Genomic DNA, 19,745 nt, shown 5'->3' on the forward strand with positions numbered 1-19,745 from the left:
AAATAAATTTGTCAAAAAGAGACTTGTATTTATATTGTGCCTTTCACTACCATGCCCACCGGACGTCCCAAAGCACTTTAGAGCAAATTAAGTGCTTTTTAAAAGAAAAAGTGTAGTCACTGTTGTAATGTAGGAAACGCAGTAGCCAATTCGTGCACAGCAAGCTCCCAAAAGCTGCATAATGACCAGATAATCTGTTTTTGTTATGTTGGCTGAGAGATAAATATGGGCCAGAACACCGGGAATAAGTCCCATCCTCGTCTTCAAAATAGTGTCATGAAAGCAGACAGGGCCTCGGTTTGACGTTTCATCCGCAAAACAGCACCTCCGACAGTACTGGAGTGCCAGTCTAGATTTTTGTGCTCAAGTCTCTGGAGTGAGACTTGAATCCACAACCTTCTGACTCAGAGGCAAGGGCGCTACGCCCTGAGCCACTAGCTTACACTGGAAAAGGAATAAATAAGGCAGAAGTGATGATGTTGTTATATTGTTATATAGATCCCGGCAAGGAGCAAAGAGACACATCTTTCTGAAAACAAGGAGCCAAGCATAATAAAATAAAGCATTGCACCAAGCCCTACGAACTTCCAGAATAAACTACATAGTGCAGGGAATGCAAATTTAATTGAATAATTTAAGACGCAAAGAGAGATTCCCAATACAAAAAGGCAATCGAATTGTAGGTTTGGTACTGAGGCAGATAACAGGAACAATATGGATCAATTCTGGTTAGAATATAACCAAGAGCAGAATGAGCTGGACAGGAATGAGAGTAGGATGTTCAGTGACTGCAGTATGAATGATACAGTACATGAAAAATCCATCAACTCCCACAACATTTTTTCACATTACTTTGCCGTTGAGGCTAATTTTAAGCAGTTACCCATTGTGTGAGTCACATATACCTTGCCTTCATCCATGGGGTTGTCACTGATGTGGACAATTAGTCCCGGGTGAGTTTTTGATGATCTGCAATGAAAATATTCATTTAGCTATAAAAGAAAGGGGAAAAACATGGTGGTGCAAAGCTTTTAAACAGTATAGAAAATGGCTATTAGATTACAACATGCTCAAACAGCAACTACTCACAGTGACGACTGCATTCAGCTAGTTTCTAAGGCTGAAAGATGCCAAATTATTAAATTATTCAGCTGCCATTACTGTTCTGCTGAATTAAACTACATTATGTGGCATGTATTAAGCACCCTTATCCAACTCATCCATAATTGCAGATTTAACTATTTTTGATACGAGTGTCGCTATAGCTCCAGGACACCAGGTCTTCGGCCCAATTTGCAAGCCTTTAGTCTCCATGAGAATACAATTATTAAAACCAGTTATAAGTTTAGATAAGATTTTAATTTATTCAAAAATATTCAAGCAAAGTAACGCAAGATTATAAAGAGTCAGTGTCAAAACTAAAGCAGACAGTAGTCAGACAAACTGTCTGACGAGCAGAATGGGCAGTCATGGCAGCATTCAGACCAACTAATTGGTCAGGTGCCAATCAGACAAAACCTTGTAATCGAAGAGAACATCCTGCATTTATATAGCACCTTAAACACAGAAAAACATCACAGGAACTTCAGAGAGCCATGGGGAAAAGGGGCACTGAGGAAGAAGTTAGGAGAGGTGACCATCAGCTTGGCCGAAGAGGTGGGTTTTAAAGACGTCATTAAAAGGAGAGGGACATACAGGCGTTGAGGAAATTCCAAAGCATGGGTCCTAGATGGCTGGGGCAAAAGGAGGCTGGAGTCAGAGCAACGGAGGGGGAGGGGAGGGTTTTGGAGATAGAGAGGGGAATTGCTATGACGAATTTTAAACAAGGATGAGAATTTGAAATGTGTGGCATCAGGAGAACAGGAGCCAAGTACGTCAGCAGAGACAGGGGTGAAAGACGAGCAGGACTTGATGCAGGATAGGATACTAGCAAATTAGTTTAGGACAAACTGGAGGATGAGAGACCAGTCAGAAGAATAAGCAAGCCTGTAGGTCAGCATGGGCGAGGGTTTCAGTGGTAAATGGACTGAGGTAGGGGTGGAGGCTGCCTTTGTGATAGAGAGATATGAAATTAGAAGTTCGGTTCAATGTCCAACAGGATGAAGAGATTGCAAACAGTTCAGTTCCGTCCAAGGGATCAGCGAAGGCTGGAGTCAGTGGCGAGAGTAAAGAGTTGGGAGTCATTGGCATATAGGTGGAAGCTAACGCCATGTCTGTGGATGAATTGGCAAAGGGAAAGCAGGTAAATGAGGAGGAGAAGGGACCCAGAATGGATCCATTGGCAGAGATATTATGGCTAAGATCAGATTGGTAATAGCAGAACCAAGCGAGGATAGTCCCACTGCACTATACAACGGAAGAGGGGGATTGGAGGAGGATAGTGTGGTCAGCTGTGTCAAAGGTAACAGAGAAATCGAGTAGGCATAATGCACTATTGTCACGGTCACAGAGAATGTAATTTATGACTTTGGTTCAGGCCATTTCAAGTGTGTGTAAGAGATGGAAACCTGATTGCAGGGCTTCAGGCAAGAGGTTGCAGGAGAGATGGCTACAGATCTGGGAGGCGATAACAAGTTTGAAAGGAATTCCCTGTAGACCAAGTAGATTGCCGTAACTGGAATTCTAGTGTTTTACGATTTCTAGTTCCTGCACATCTGGGCAGTATTCTTCATGCAAACATATAAATTACTACAATTCAAAAAAGCACGAGAGCAAGAGAGGAGCCCAAGAACACATCTGAGACACTATCAATTTATTTTGACTGTTCTGGTATGACTATCAAGGAATCTGTCTGAGACAAGATCTTGTCCATCTATGTAGCTAATTAAAATCTTGGATTTTGCATGCTCCCATTGTGTCACACCTGAAAGATGATGGCCACAAAATATCACACAAAACCAACTAAATAATCTCCTTATACTTCTTTTGGCCACCATTTTCCTTCATTCGGGCCAGTGTATTTAGCTAAAAATATTTGTAAAACAACAAAAATAATGCCACAACTTGGAAAATTTAATTGGTCATTTAACTTTAGGAATGCCTGAGAGATGTTTGCGCCACAAAGCCCTCTCCCTGAGGCTTAATTTTTTATTAGATAAGGTTTTCAAGGGATATTAAGGAAGATAAATGGAGTTGAGATACATATCAACTATGATTTCACTGAATGGTGGAACAGGCTCAAGAGACTGAATGGGCTACCCCAACAGTAGCTACACTGTTGGACGGAGTATAAATCATGAAATAATGGAGGCTTGTAATAAAGGAACGGCAATAATCATTGGCGATTTTAACCTTCATATTGATTGAACAAAGCAAATTGGCCAGGGTAGCCTTCAGGAAGAGCTCATAGAGTGTATCCGGAATAGTTTCTTTGAACAGTACATTGCGGAACCAACCAGGGACCGGGCTATCTTAGATCTAGCAATGTGTAATGAGCCAGGATTAATAAATGATCTCGTAGTAAAATATCCTCTAGGAACGAGTGACCATAACATGGTAGAATTTCAAATTCAGTTGGAGAGTGAGAAAGTTGGTTCTCAAACCAGGGTCCTAAGCTTAAATAAAGGAGACAACAAAGATATGAAGACAGAATTGGCTAAAGTGGACTGGGAAAATAGACTAAACTATAGGGCAGTTGATGAGCAATGGCAGACATTAAAGGAGATATTTCATAACTCGCAACAAAAATATATCCCAATGAGAAAGAAAGACTGTAAGAGAAGGAATAACCATCCGTGGCTAATTAAGGAAATAAGGGATGGTATCAAATTGAAAACAAGAGCATACAATGTGGCCAAGACTAGTGGGAGGCCAAAGGATTGGGACATTTTTTTAAAAAGTCAGCAAAGCCATCAACTGCCCCATACTTTAGTCTATTTTCCCAGTCCACTTTAGCCAATTCTGTTTTCATACCTTTGTAGTCTCCTTTATTTAAGCTTAGGACACTGGTTTGAGAACCAACTTTCTCACCCTCCAACTGAATTTGAAATTCAACCATGTTATGGTCACTCGTTCCTAGAGGATATTTTACTACGAGATCATTTATTAATCCTGGCTCATTACACATTGCTAGATCTAAGATAGCCCACTCCCTGGTTGGTTCCGCACTGTACTGTTCAAAGAAACTATCCCGGATACACTCTATGAACTCTTCCGCAAGGCTACCCTGGCCAAATTGCTTTGTCCAATCAATATGAAGGTTAAAATCGTCCATGATTATTGCCATTTCTTTATTACAAGCCTCCATTATTTCATGATTTATACTCCGTCCAACAGTGTAGCTACTAAAAAAATGAGGGGGGGGGGAAGATAGATGATGAAAGTAAACTAGCATGAAATATAAAAACAGATAGCAAGAGTTTCTACAGATACATAAAAGGGAAAAGAGTGGCAAAAGTAAATGTTGATCCCCTAGAGGATGAGACTGGGGAATTAATAATGGAGAACAGGGAAATGGCAGAGACATTGAACAAATATTTTGCATCGGTCTTCATGATAGATGACACTAAAAACATCCCAATAGTGGATAATCAAGGGGCTATAGGGAGGGAGGAATTTAATACAATCGCTATCACTAATGAAGTAGAACTCGGTAAAATAATGGGACTAAAGGCAGACAAGTCCCCTGGACCTGATGGCTTATATCCTAGGGTCTTAAAAGTGGCTGCAGAGATAGTGGATGCATTGGTTGTAATCCCTGGTTTCTGGGGCGGTCCCAGCGGATTGGAAAACCGCAAATGTAACGCCCCTATTTAAAAAAGGAGGCAGTCAAAAAGCAGGAAACTTTAGACCAATTAGCCTAACATCTGTCGTTGGGAAAATGCTGGAGTCCATTATTAAGGAAACAATAGCAGGACATTTGGAAAAGCATAATTCAATCTAGCAGAGTCAGCATGGTTTTATGAAAGGGAAATCATGTTCAACAAATTTGCTGGAGTTCTTTGAGGATGTAACCAGTGGATGTGATGTATTTGGATTTCCAGAAGGCATTCGACAAGGTGCCACATAAGAGGTTACTGCACAAGCTAAAAGCTCACGGGGTTGGGTGTAATATATTAGCATGAATAGAGGATTGGCTAACTAACATAAAACAGAGTCGGGATAAATGGGTCATTTTCCGGTTGGCACACAGTGACTAGTGGTGTGCCATAGGGATCAATGTTGGGTCCTCAACTGTTTACAATCTATATTAATGACTTAGATGAAGGGACAGAGTGTAATATAGCCAAGTTTACTGATGATACAATGATGGGTGGGAAAGCAAATTGTAAGGAGGACACAAAAAATCTGCAAAGGGATATAGACAGGCTAAATGAGTGGGCAAAAATTTGGCAGATGGAGTATAATGTGGGAAAAAGTGAGCTTATCCATTTTGGCAGAAAAAATAGAAAAGCAAATCATAATTTAAATGGAGAAAAATTGCAAAGTGCTGCAGTAGAGGGGGATCTGGGGATCCTTGTGCATGAAACACAAAAAGTTACTATGCAGGTACAGCAAGTAATCAGGAAGGCAAATGGAATGTTGGCCTTTACTGCAAGAGGGATGCAGTATAAAAGCAGAGAAGTCCTGCTACAGCTGTATAGGTTATTGGTAAGGCCACATCTAGAGTACTGCGTACAAGTTTTGTTCTCCGTATTTAAGGAAGGATATACTTGCATTGGAGGCTGTTCAGAGATTGGAATCAACCTAGTGAACCTGAGATGAGGGGGTTGACTTATGAAGCTAGGTTGAGCCTATACACATTGGAGTTAAGAATGAGAGGTGATCTTATTGAAACATATAAGATAATGAGGGGGTTCGACAAGGTGGATGCAGGGAGGATATTTCCATTCATAGGGGAAACTAAAACTAGGTGACACAGTGCCAGAATAAGGGGCTGCCCATTTAAAACTGAGATGAGGAGGAATTTCTTCTCTGAGGGTTGTAAATCTATGGAATTCGCTGCCCCAGAGAGCTGTGGAGGCTGGGTCATTGAATATATTTAAGGCGGAGAGAGACAGAATTTTGAGCGATAGGGAGTAAAGGGTTATGGGGAGTGGGCAGGGAAGTGGAGCTGAGTCCATGATCAGATCAGCCATGATCTTATTGAATGGCAGAGCAGGCTTGAAGGGCCAAATGGCCTACTCCTGCTCCTATTTCTTATGTTCTGCTATGTCTTTGATGTTTAAGTTGGAGTACTATTTTGGGGTCAAAGGAAACTTGGCAAAAGGTGCTTTTATGAGGAAACAGAAAACAAGCACATTCATTAGTTCATAATAATATCCATTCACATAGCTACAATGGACCAATCCAAGCCCCAAAATAAATTTGACCACACAAGTAGCCACGTTGGATATTGCACCTATTAGTGATAGTTAAATTTACTTCCCCATCTCCCCAACAGACTTCCAGCTTGCTTCTCAAAGAAGTCAGACAATTGGCATGAGTTGTACAACCAGTGAAGGCAAAGTTTCAACTCAAGTCATTAAAAAAAAACTCAGCTTCTGAATAAAAGGTCCAATCCTTTCTGTAACCAGGCCCTTTTAAGTCTGTGTTCTTGCAACTGGCTATTTTGTTTGAACATCACAGCCATCTAAAACTAGCATTATCTATCATTTCTACATAGATAAAATTTCTCACTAATTGTGCACGTCCACATTGGAGGATAACACAAACCTACAGTATAGAAGATTAGGGGTGGTCTAATTAAGGTTTTCAAGATTATTAAAGGATGTTATAGGGTAGAGGGAGAAACTATTTTATCTAGGCCATTCAGGCAAAATGTTAAGAAGCACTGCATCACACACAAAGGGTAGTGGAAATCTGGAATCCTCACCCCCAAAAAGCTGTTAAGGCTGGGGGGTCAAATGAAAATTTTAAACCGGAGATTGATTTTTGTTAGGTATGACTATCAAGGAATATGGAACCAAGGTGGGTAAATGGAATTGAGGTACAGATCAGCCATTATCTAATTGAATGGCGAAACAGGTTTGAGGGGTTGAATGGCCTATAAATTAAACAGATTTAATAGTGAGTACTTAAGTGAACAATAGCAAAGACAAACAGAAGATTTATAGTCATATACAAACTTTAATTATTCCTCCTCAGATAAACCTAAAAAAAAGCACGTGCATTTTCTGCGCTAAAACTCAATATAAAACTGGAATTGAAGCAGGGTCCCCGAGTATAACTTTACATATAATTCACTGCTAACCTTTCATAGAGCTTCCCTACCTCTCTCTCGCTCTCTCTTTGACAGCTTCGGCCTTCCTGAAATACACTTGCAAAATCCTTTGAAGTTTGATCAGAACAAAGAAAATAATAATTGTGCCTAAAACTCAGAGCTGCCATTTAAAACATCAATTTTAAAGGACACATAGGATGTTTGTATTTGAACTGATTGGCATGACCTCACAACCCCCCCCGGCCCCCTCCAACTTGGGAACAGTGACCTGTTTCAAACATTTTGGATGAGCCGTGAGGAATTCCTCAATCAAAAAACAATGATACTGGTAAAAATTTGCATATGAAAACCTTTCTGAACCACACTAATGTATATTAGCCAACTGAATCATTCTTTTAGTTGAAACTGATTTTAACCCTATATGTACAATAGCAAGAAAGAAAAGCTAATTGAAAAAATAATTCATCTTTGCCACACCAAGTTAAAGCGTCTGTATTGGGCCCAGGGATAAAATCAAAGCTTGACAAAAGTTGCTGAGCCTGTATGTGTAAATAAGCACACACATTGCCTTGATAATACTGTGTAAAGGATGCTTCAAAGAGCAAAATATCATCAACCATGCACTACAAGAATGAAGCACTCACAGTTCGATGGCTTTATTCCACATAATGACGTAGCCTGAGAGTGTGAAAGACTCCACGTTGACAATATGTACATTGCCTCTTTCTGTACCAACATACAACCATTTACTTTGGAAGGGCAGATGGCAAAAGGTTATCCTGTAGGGAAGAAAAAATGTACAATGCAAACATTACCCACATATTTATTCATAAATTTAATGAAAGAATATTCACTTAAAACAGCTCCTGAATATATATATATATATTTAAATATGAATGTATTGATTGGGGGATGATAGTGGCACTGGACTAGCAACTCACAAGTTGAGAGTTCAAAGTCCACCACGGCCAGTTGTGAAATTTAATTCAATAAATATTGTAATTTGACCATGCGAGCTGTTGCCATCCATTCTGGCCTACACATGACCCTGGTCTCACTGTCTGATTGACACTCAGTGGTAGCAACCATTGTTATCTTCAAGAAAGCGTCCGCATCCCTAGAATACATTTTTTTTTTAAAAATGAGTATAGTTGATGCAATCATCATAAATCATACATTCTATCTGGACAATACTTCATCTAGTTTTTGATCAAAGCTTGTCGCAGAGTAAAAACACCCAGGGCTAGAATTCCAGACATTTGAAATGTATATTCACTGATCATTTTACACATCGATTCTGCAAAAGTACAGTCATTGCAGAGTGTCGGACTTGGCCAACAGTGAATTGCTTGGAGCTGATTGGCCTTCATTAGTCCCACGTTCCTATGTAGCCATGCGCGTCCACAGTTTGTACCACAGACACAAAGTGTAACACTGCCATGTAGAGGGGGATGTGAAACAAGTATTTTTCCCACTTCTGTACTTCAAACATCAACTGCCATCTATGTTTGCTAAATAGTCCTTCATTTAAGGGACCTCCATCGAACATAAATGAAGAGAATGCAGGTTACCGTCACATGCGAGGGGAATCCTTGCCAATTGCCATGGAGTCGATTTAGTCAAATTTTATATATTTACAGTTAACGCTCTTCTGTCTTTTTAATGCAGTCCAACATTCAAAAGACCACCGATAGGACACTTTCACTTCAACTACATACTTGACATGTAATTCCCAATAAGTAAATAGATTGTAGATAAAATAATGTTGTCATGTTTAAAACCCAGACCAGCCAACAGAATCTCCTCTTCTCCAAGTTCACAAAACACAGTAAATTTAGAATTGTATGAGTTCATATTTTGGGAAAGAAACCTTCCATTAAGTTCACAATAAATGTAAAATCGCTCAGGAGAAATATCCGACTCGTTATTAATAAATGACTAGACTTCTGTGGCATGCAGCTGGCCACCTTTCAGAAAGTTTAGCTAAAACTTTGAGAAGGGTAAGGGATGTACAGATTATTGGGCAATTTCATACTACAAATATAGAGCTCAACTGAACTGGTTGAAAAGGAGTGATGCCGCTGATTAATTTCATTGCAATTTGCTGAAACCCATACACTCGCTACACTTTTAAGACACTCCTTAAAACCTACCTCCTTGACCAAGCTTTTGGTCATCTGCCCTAACACCTCCTCATATGCTCGGTGTCAATTTTTGGTTTTGATTAGGCTCCTGTGAAGCGCCTTGGGACATTTTACTACGTTAAAGGTGCTATACAAATGTCCGTTGTTGTTATTCAAAGCTACATTGGCTTTTCAGTGCTCACGGGTAATCTATGGCTATCTTGGCTCTTCAATGCTCAATTTGTTCATCCATAGCTACCTTGACTGTTCCATGCTCATTGTTTTGCTGTGGTGATTTAATTTTTATGACATTCCTAAATGATCTTTCGGCTCAATTTCATTCTCCAGTTACCAGCTGTCTCAATTTTACAGCTCTCTTTGCTGATGTTCAGTGCAGCACAAGTCATTTAACTTTTTAAAAGCAATGCTCACATTATGATCAGTGTTGTGCAAACCTCAAGACAATTCCACAGCTCTCGTCACAATATCGGCTGCTTTGTTCAGCCCATGAATTAAAGCCCATCACAAATAATTTCTAGATGGTCATCCTTTAACAACCAAAATCACTCAGTCCCTCGTTATCTTCGGGTATAAATTTCTGTCAGTTCCCTGTTGTGATGGGTGGGTACACATGTGGCATACTGTGCATTTGTATTTCAAAGAGTGTTAACGTGCAGCTTTTAAAATATTTTCCCTAGGACAAGATTCTTTTCCTTTGTTGCAATTCAAGTGATTCACCCAAGCTTCCGTGGGTAAACAAATTTACATTTCTACAGCAGTCTTCATATAGAAAAACACCTCAGGACAGAGGAAAGTGTCAGGGAAGGCATAACTTAAGGGATCTTTAAGAGGCTTTGAAAGCAGGAAGGGAGGTGATAAGGTACAAGACCATGAGGGAGGAAAGTCCAGAGGATGGGGGCAGATGTAAAGCAGAGTGAGGGATGATAAGTGCGTCAGTGTCTCAGAGTGTGGGTAAGCAAAGGGACATAGGGCTAAAGGAAATTGCACAAGTACAGAAGAACTTGCATTTATATAGCACCTTTCACAAGCTTAGCATGTTCCAAAACATTTTACGGCCAGTTAAGTACTTTTGAAATGTAGTTACTATTGTAATGTAGGAAAGGTGGCAGACAATTGACACACAGCAAGGTCCCACAAACAGCAAAGAAATAAATAACCAGATCATCTGTTGGATGAGGGATAACTGTTGGCCAGAATATCACAACAACAAGTTGTATTTATGTAGGGAGAACTCGTCTTCAAATTGTGCCATGGAATCTTTTATGCCCAGCTGAGAGGATAGATGGGGACTTGCTTTCACGTCTCATCTGAAAGACGGCACCTCCGACAATGCAGCACTCCCTCAGTACTACACTGAAGCATCAGCCTAGATTTTGTGTTTGTCTCTGGAATGACGCTTGAACCTACGACCTTCTGACTCAGAGGCGAGATTGACAGCACTAAGCCAAGGCTGTAGGGAGGGATGAAGCCATGGAGGCACCTGAAGAGACGTGGATCTTAAAGTTTCTTCTCTGGGACACAGGCCATGAGTAGTGACTAGGTTGAAGATATGAAGCATTCAGTATAGGTCAGAATGCAGCCACGGTGTTCTGGATGACTTGCATTTTATGAAGTAGGAAGAAGTCATGGAATAGGGTTTCAGAGGAGGGGCAGAGTGGGCCATTTTTCTGAGGTGAAAGGAAGTAGGCACGATAACAGAACAAATAAGGAAGCAAGCTGAACTCAAAACTCAAGCAGTAAGCCAAGGTGGAGTCAGAGGCATTAGGTGGTCAGAAGATTCAAAGAGGATTACGTCGGCTCAGTCGACATTTAGCTAGCGATAGTTTTGGATCATCCGAGTCTTAGAAACACAGAAACATAGAAAATAGGTGCAGGAGTAGGCCATTCGGCCCTTCGAGCCTGCACCACCATTCAATATGATCATGGCTGATCATGCAACTTCAGTACCCCATTCCTGATTTCTCTCCATACCCCTTAATCATTTTAGCCATGAAGACCACATCTAACTCCCTTTTCAATATATCCAACGAACTGGCCTCAACAACTTTCTGTGGTAGAGAATTCCACAGGGTCACAATTCTCTGAGTGAAGAAGTTTCTCATCTCGGTCCTAAATGGCTTACCCCTTATCCTTTGATTGTGACCCCTGATTCTGGACTTCCCCAACATCGGGAACATTCTTCCTGCATCTAACCTGTCCAATCCCGGCAGAATTTTATATGTTTCTATGAGATCCCCTCTTATTCTTCTAAATTCCAGTGAATATAAGCCTAGTCGATCCAGCCTTTCTTCATATGTCAGTCCTGCCATCCGGGAATCTGTCTGTTGAACCTTCGCTGCACTCCCTCAATAGCAAGAATGTCCTTCCTCAGATTAGGAGACCAAAACTGTACACAATATTCAAGGTGTGGCCTCACCAAGACCCTGTACAACTGCAATAAGACCTCCCTGCTCCTATACTCAAATCCTCTCACTATGAAGGCCAACATGCTATTTGCCTTCTTCACCGTCTGCTGTACTTGCATGCCAACTTTCAATGACTGATGTACCATGACACCCAGGTCTCACTGCACCTCCCCTTTTCCTAATCTGTCACCATTCAGATAATATTCTGCCTCCCTGTTTTTGCCACCAAAGTGGATAACTTCACATTTATCTACATTATACTGCATCTGCCATGCATTTGCCCACTCACCTAACCTGTCCAAGTCACTCTGCAGCCTCTTAGCATCCTCCTCACAGCTCACACTGCCACCCAGCTTAGTGTCATCTGCAAACTTAATGTTGGACATGTAGCTGGAGACAGTGGCAACAGTCCGAAGATCAATAGAGGAGGCAGTTGCCCCCACACCTCTGGGTAATGCCAGAGGGTAATGCTTAAGAGCAGGGAACCAAGGACGCAGTCCTGGGATACATCAGTGCTGACACTGCAGACGCACAAGGAGAAACCAGGAGAGTGCAATGCTACAAAGATAGACATTCGGGGAGAATGGAGTGGTCGATGTTGAAGGCAGTAGACGAGGGAAGTGTAAACCAAATTGGAAACAAAAGGTAACATATCTACAAAAGCTATTTTCTCTCTCATCTTTACAACTGCGATAGAACTCCAAAGTTTATTGTATTTTGAGTGACTGCTGCCTCATGTCTAATTTACATTATTTGGTGAGTGCTTGCCCAATTCCCCGGCAAGTACACAAACCACAAAAAATACGTAAAGAATTAACCAACGGAAATAACACAGCACACTGCAATTACACAATCTCCAGGAAGTAAAAGCACATTTCACAAGACACAACCAACCTTTATGCTGAGAAAACACGAAGAACTGCTGGGCCCTGCAGCTGGGATTGTTCTCCTTAGAGCAGATAAGGTTAAAGGGAGATGTAATAAAGGTGTTCACAATTATGAGGGGTTTTGGATAAGGCAAAACTGTTTCCACCAGGGTCGGTTACCAGAGGACACAGAATTAAAATAAGTACCAAAGGGGAGATGAGAATTTTTTTTAATGCAGCGAGTTGTTACAATCTGAAATGCACTGCCTGAAAGGGTGGTGAAAGCAGATTCAATAGTAACTTTCAATAGATAATTGGATAAATATTTGGAGGAAAAATTTACAGGGCTATGGGGAAAGAATAGAGGAGTGAAACTAATTGGATAGCTTTCAAAGAGCCGGTACCGGTGTGATTGGCCAAATGGCCTCCTTCTGTGGTGTATGATTCTATGAAGTTAAAATCTCAATAGAAGGCAAACACAAGACGAAAAATTGAGAGCTGTAAGTATACAATGAATTAGCACAAGAACAGGGAAAAATTATGAACTCATTTTCTCGGTCAAGACAATGTGGCAAAGCAATTTAGTCATCTGATAGAATGCTGGGATATGCATTCGATTCCACTTAATTTTAACTTGCTTAATCTGAATTGAATAACCGCAAAAAATGGCTTGCGTGTTCTATTTGGCTAGCTTAATCCAAATTAGTGGACTAGCAAAAGAGTAGCTACAAGAAACTGAAATTATGCGAAGGCATTGGTCAGGCCACAATTGGACTATTACATTTTATTCACCGCACTACGAAAATTATATATACATACATATCATTATCTCCTCCTAGCTTTTGGTCACCTGACCCAGTATCTCATGTGGCTCAGTGTCAAATTTTGTTTAATGTGGGATGCGCCTTGGGACATTTTACGACATTAAAGACGCTTTATAAATTTAAGTTGCTGTTGTAATACAGATACTTACATATATGTATACACACAAACTTTAGATAAATAATCTAATAAAATAATATAGACTAGTCGATCTCCAATGATGTGGCATTCGAGGAGTCCAAACTAAGTGCAGTCTTCAGGTTGTGCGAAGTTAGAAGGCAGATATAAGACTGGACGCCATGCAATACGATCATGGAGGCCAGCTAGGGAAGGTAGTGTGGGGTTGGGTGGGAGGGTGGGAAGGAGATCTGGGGTAAAATAAAGCAGACTTAGCAGGCAATGGAGTTTGAGGCAAGGAATAGAACAGCTAGAAATGTGATACAGGTGTAAGACTAGCAGGGGACACCGAGGTAGGATGGAGGTGGAGAAGGGGAGAGAAGGTGGCGGGGGGGAGAAGGGGGGAGGGGGTGGCGGGGGGGGGAGAAGGGGGGAGGGGGTGGCGGGGGGGGAGGGGGCGGCGTGGGGGGAGGGGGTGGCGTGGGGGAAGGGGTGGCGTGGGGGGAGAAGGGGGGAGGGGGTGGCGGGGGGGGGAAGAAGGGGGGAGGGGGTGGCGGGGGGGGAGAAGGGGGGAGGGGGTGGCGGGGGGGGGAGAAGGGGGGAGGGGGTGGCGGGGGGAGAGAAGGGGGGAGGGGGTGGCGGGGGGAGAAGGGGGGAGGGGGTGGCGGGGGGGGGGGAGAAGGGGGAGGGGGTGGCGGGGGGGGAGAAGGGGGGAGGGGGTGGCGGGGGGGGAGAAGGGGGGAGGGGGTGGCGGGGGGAGAGAAGGGGGGAGGGGGTGGCGGGGGGAGAAGGGGGGAGGGGGTGGCGGGGGGAGAAGGGGGGAGGGGGTGGCGGGGGGGAGAAGGGGGGAGGGGGTGGCGGGGGGGAGAAGGGGGGAGGGGGTGGCGGGGGGGAGAAGGGGGGAGGGGGTGGCGGGGGGGAGAAGGGGGAGGGGGTGGCGGGGGGAGAAGGGGGAGGGGGTGGCGGGGGGGAGAAGGGGGAGGGGGTGGCGGGGGGGAGAAGGGGGGAGGGGGTGGCGGGGGGGGAGAAGGGGGGAGGGGGTGGCGGGGGGGGGAGAAGGGGGGAGGGGGTGGCGGGGGGGAGAAGGGGGGAGGGGGTGGCGGGGGGGGAGAATGGGGGAGGGGGTGGCGGGGGGGAGGGGGGGAGAAGGGGGGAGGGGGTGGCGGGGGGGGAGAAGGGGGGAGGGGGTGGCGGGGGGGGAGAAGGGGGGAGGGGGTGGCGGGGGGGGAGAAGGGGGGAGGGGGTGGCGGGGGGGGAGAAGGGGGGAGGGGGTGGCGGGGGGAGAAGGGGGGAGGGGGTGGTGGGGGGGGAGAAGGGGGGAGGGGGTGGTGGGGGGGGGAGAAGGGGGGAGGGGGTGGCGGGGGGGAGAAGGGGGGAGGGGTTGGCGGGGGGGAGAAGGGGGAGGTGGTGGCGGGGGGGAGAAAGGGGGAGGGGGTGGCGGGGGGGAGAAAGGGGGAGGGGGTGGCGGGGGGGAGAAGGGGGGATTGGGTGGCGGGGGGGAGAAGGGGGGAGTGGGTTGCGGGGGGGGGAAGAAGGGGGGAGGTGGTGGCGGGGGGAGGGGTTGGCGGGGGGGGGGAGGGTGTGGCGGGGGGAGGGGGGAGAAGGGGGGAGGGGGGGAGAAGGGGGGAGTGGGTGGCGGGGGGGGGAGAAGGGGGGGGGGGGGAGAAGGGGGGAGGTGGTGGCGGGGGGGAGGGGTTGGCGGGGGGGGGGAAGGGGGTGGCGGGGGGAGAAGGGGTGAGGTGGTGGCGGGGGGGGGGGGGAGAAGGGGTGAGGTGGTGGCGGGGGGGAGAAAGGGGGAGGGGGTGGCGGGGGGGGGGGGGGAGAAGGGGTGAGGTGGTGGCGGGGGGGAGAAAGGGGGAGGGGGTGGCGGGGGGGGGAGAAGGGGGGAGGTGGTGGCGGGGGGGAGAAGGGGGAGGGGGTGGCGGGGGGAGAGAAGGGGGGAGGGGGTGGCGGGGGGGAGAAGGGGGGAGGGGGTGGCGGGGGGGAGAAGGGGGAGGGGGTGGCGGGGGGGAGAAGGGGGAGGGGGTGGCGGGGGGGAGAAGGGGGGATTGGGTGGCGGGGGGAGAAGGGGGGAGTGGGTGGCGGGGGGGGGGGGAGAAGGGGGGAGGGGGGGAGAAGGGGGGAGGGGGGGAGAAGGGGGGGAGAAGGGGGGAGTGGGTGGCGGGGGGGGGAGAAGGGGGGAGGTGGTGGCGGGGGGAGGCGTTGGCGGGGGGGGGGAAGGGGGTGGCGGGGGGAGAAGGGGGGAGGGGGTGGCGGGGGGGGGGAGAAGGGGGGAGGTGGTGGCGGGGGGGAGGGGTTGGCGGGGGGGGGGCGAGGGGGTGGCGGGGGGAGGGGGGAGAAGGGGGGAGGTGGGGAGAAGGGGGGAGTGGGTGGCGGGGGGGGAGAAGGGGGGAGAAGGGGGGAGTGGGTGGCGGGGGGGGAGAAGGGGGGAGAAGGCGTTGGCGGGGGGGGGGGAAGGGGGTGGCGGGGGGAGAAGGGGGGAGGGGGGGAGAAGGGGGGGTGGTGGCGGGGGGGGGAGAAGGGGGGAGGTGGTGGCGGGGGGGGGAGAAGGGGGAGGGGTTGGCGGGGGGGAGAAGGGGGGAGGGGGTGGCGGGGGGGAGAAGGGGGGAGGGGGTGGCGGGGGGAGAGAAGGGGGGAGGGGGTGGCGGGGGGGAGAAGGGGGAGGGGGTGGCGGGGGGGAGAAGGGGGAGGGGGTGGCGGGGGGAGAAGGGGGAGGGGGTGGCGGGGGGAGAAGGGGGAGGGGGTGGCGGGGGGGAGAAGGGGGAGGGGGTGGCGGGGGGGAGAAGGGGGGAGGGGGTGGCGGGGGGGAGAAGGGGAGAGGGGGTGGCGGGGAGAGGGGTGGCGGGGAGAGGGGGTGGCGGGGAGAGGGGGTGGCGGGGAGAGGGGGTGGCGGGGAGAGGGGGTGGCGGGGAGAGGGGGTGGCGGGGAGAGGGGGTGGCGGGGAGAGGGGGTGGCGGGGAGAGGGGGTGGCGGGGAGAGGGGGTGGCGGGGAGAGGGGGTGGCGGGGAGAGGGGGTGGCGGGGAGAGGGGGTGGCGGGGAGAGGGGGTGGCGGGGAGAGGGGGTGGCGGGGAGAGGGGGTGGCGGGGAGAGGGGGTGGCGGGGAGAGGGGGTGGCGGGGAGAGGGGGTGGCGGGGAGAGGGGGTGGCGGGGAGAGGGGGTGGCGGGGAGAGGGGGTGGCGGGGAGAGGGGGTGGCGGGGAGAGGGGGTGGCGGGGAGAGGGGGTGGCGGGGAGAGGGGGTGGCGGGGAGAGGGGGTGGCGGGGAGAGGGGGTGGCGGGGAGAGGGGGTGGCGGGGAGAGGGGGTGGCGGGGAGAGGGGGTGGCGGGGAGAGGGGGTGGCGGGGAGAGGGGGTGGCGGGGAGAGGGGGTGGCGGGGAGAGGGGGTGGCGGGGAGAGGGGGTGGCGGGGAGAGGGGGTGGCGGGGAGAGGGGGTGGCGGGGAGAGGGGGTGGCGGGGAGAGGGGGTGGCGGGGAGAGGGGGTGGCGGGGAGAGGGGGTGGCGGGGAGAGGGGGTGGCGGGGAGAGGGGGTGGCGGGGAGAGGGGGTGGCGGGGAGAGGGGGTGGCGGGGAGAGGGGGTGGCGGGGAGAGGGGGGTGGCGGGGAGAGGGGGTGGCGGGGAGAGGGGGTGGCGGGGAGAGGGGGTGGCGGGGAGAGGGGGTGGCGGGGAGAGGGGGTGGCGGGGAGAGGGGGTGGCGGGGAGAGGGGGTGGCGGGGAGAGGGGGTGGCGGGGAGAGGGGGTGGCGGGGAGAGGGGGTGGCGGGGAGAGGGGGTGGCGGGGAGAGGGGGTGGCGGGGAGAGGGGGTGGCGGGGAGAGGGGGTGGCGGGGAGAGGGGGTGGCGGGGAGAGGGGGTGGCGGGGAGAGGGGGTGGCGGGGAGAGGGGGTGGCGGGGAGAGGGGGTGGCGGGGAGAGGGGGTGGCGGGGAGAGGGGGTGGCGGGGAGAGGGGGTGGCGGGGAGAGGGGGTGGCGGGGAGAGGGGGTGGCGGGGAGAGGGGGTGGCGGGGAGAGGGGGTGGCGGGGAGAGGGGGTGGCGGGGAGAGGGGGTGGCGGGGAGAGGGGGTGGCGGGGAGAGGGGGTGGCGGGGAGAGGGGGTGGCGGGGAGAGGGGGTGGCGGGGAGAGGGGGTGGCGGGGAGAGGGGGTGGCGGGGAGAGGGGGTGGCGGGGAGAGGGGGTGGCGGGGAGAGGGGGTGGCGGGGAGAGGGGGTGGCGGGGAGAGGGGGTGGCGGGGAGAGGGGGTGGCGGGGAGAGGGGGTGGCGGGGAGAGGGGGTGGCGGGGAGAGGGGGTGGCGGGGAGAGGGGGTGGCGGGGAGAGGGGGTGGCGGGGAGAGGGGGTGGCGGGGAGAGGGGGTGGCGGGGAGAGGGGGTGGCGGGGAGAGGGGGTGGCGGGGAGAGGGGGTGGCGGGGAGAGGGGGTGGCGGGGAGAGGGGGTGGCGGGGAGAGGGGGTGGCGGGGAGAGGGGGTGGCGGGGAGAGGGGGTGGCGGGGAGAGGGGGTGGCGGGGAGAGGGGGTGGCGGGGAGAGGGGGTGGCGGGGAGAGGGGGTGGCGGGGAGAGGGGGTGGCGGGGAGAGGGGGTGGCGGGGAGAGGGGGTGGCGGGGAGAGGGGGTGGCGGGGAGAGGGGGTGGCGGGGAGAGGGGGTGGCGGGGAGAGGGGGTGGCGGGGGTGGCGGGGAGAGGGGGTGGCGGGGAGAGGGGGTGGCGGGGAGAGGGGGTGGCGGGGAGAGGGGGTGGCGGGGAGAGGGGGTGGCGGGGAGAGGGGGTGGCGGGGAGAGGGGGTGGCGGGGAGGAGGGGGGTGGCGGGGAGAGGGGGTGGCGGGGAGAGGGGGTGGCGGGGAGAGGGGGTGGCGGGGAGAGGGGGTGGCGGGGAGAGGGGGTGGCGGGGAGAGGGGGTGGCGGGGAGAGGGGGTGGCGGGGAGAGGGGGTGGCGGGGAGAGGGGGTGGCGGGGAGAGGGGGTGGCGGGGAGAGGGGGTGGCGGGGAGAGGGGTGGCGGGGAGAGGGGGTGGCGGGGAGAGGGGGTGGCGGGGAGAGAAGGGGGGAGGGGGCGGCGGGGGGGAGAAGGGTGGAGGGGGCGGCGGGGGGAGAAGGGTGGAGGGGGCGGCGGGGGGGGAGAAGGGTGGAGGGGGCGGCGGGGGGGGGAGAAGGGTGGAGGGGGCGGCGGGGGGGGAGAAGGGTGGAGGTTGCGGCGGGGGGGGAGAAGGGTGGAGGGGGCGGCGGGGGGGGAGAAGGGTGGAGGGGGCGGCGGGGGGGGAGAAGGGTGGAGGGGGCGGCGGGGGGGGAGAAGGGTGGAGGGGGCGGCGGGGGGGAGAAGGGTGGAGGGGGCGGCGGGGGGGAGAAGGGTGGAGGGGGCGGCGGGGGGGGAGAAGGGTGGAGGGGGCGGCGGGGGGGGAGAAGGGTGGAGGGGGCGGCGGGGGGGAGAAGGGTGGAGGGGGCGGCGGGGGGGGAGAAGGGTGGAGGGGGCGGCGGGGGGGGAGAAGGGTGGAGGGGGCGGCGGGGGGGAGAAGGGTGGAGGGGGCGGCGGGGGGGAGAAGGGTGGAGGGGGCGGCGGGGGGGGAGAAGGGTGGAGGGGGCGGCGGGGGGGGAGAGAAGGGTGGAGGGGGCGGCGGGGGGGGAGAAGGGTGGAGGGGGCGGCGGGGGGGGAGAAGGGTGGAGGGGGCGGGGGGGGAGAAGGGTGGAGGGGGCGGCGGGGGGGAGAAGGGTGGAGGGGGCGGCGGGGGGGAGAAGGGTGGAGGGGGCGGCGGGGGGGAGAAGGGTGGAGGGGGCGGCGGGGGGGGAGAAGGGTGGAGGGGGCGGCGGGGGGGGAGAAGGGTGGAGGGGGCGGCGGGGGGGAGAAGGGTGGAAGGGGCGGCGGGGGGGGAGAAGGGTGGAGGGGGCGGCGGGGAGAAGGGTGGAGGGGGCGGCGGGGAGAAGGGGGAGGGGGCGGCGGGGAGAAGGGGGAGGGGGCGGCGGGGAGAAGGGGGGAGGGGGTGGCGGGGAGAAGGGGGGAGGGGGTGGCGGGGAGACGGGGGTGGCGGGGAGACGGGGGTGGCGGGGAGAGGGGGTGGCGGGGAGAGGGGGTGGCGGGGAGAGGGGGTGGCGGGGAGAGGGGGTGGCGGGGAGAGGGGGTGGCGGGGAGAGGGGGTGGCGGGGAGAGGGGGTGGCGGGGAGAGGGGGTGGCGGGGAGAGGGGGTGGCGGGGAGAGGGGGTGGCGGGGAGAGGGGGTGGCGGGGAGAGGGGGTGGCGGGGAGAGGGGGTGGCG

At 52.6% G+C, this 19,745-nt stretch overlaps 1 protein-coding gene across 4 annotated transcripts in view; it reads right to left on the minus strand.

The window, feature by feature from the left end:
- The window catches only part of LOC139273272 (syntaxin-binding protein 5), a 268,702-nt gene that overhangs the window by 152,143 nt on the left and 96,814 nt on the right, over nucleotides 1–19,745 (minus strand). For all 4 annotated transcript variants that reach the window (XM_070889953.1, XM_070889952.1, XM_070889951.1 and 1 more), the window contains 2 exons: nucleotides 7,807–7,941; nucleotides 906–969 (listed from right to left, as the gene is read on the minus strand). In XM_070889953.1, the coding sequence (XP_070746054.1) occupies nucleotides 906–969; nucleotides 7,807–7,941 (199 nt within the window). The remainder of the gene's footprint in view (nucleotides 1–905; nucleotides 970–7,806; nucleotides 7,942–19,745) is intronic.

This window comes from Pristiophorus japonicus, chromosome 9, assembly GCF_044704955.1.
Source record: "Pristiophorus japonicus isolate sPriJap1 chromosome 9, sPriJap1.hap1, whole genome shotgun sequence".
NCBI lineage: Eukaryota > Metazoa > Chordata > Chondrichthyes > Pristiophoridae > Pristiophorus > Pristiophorus japonicus.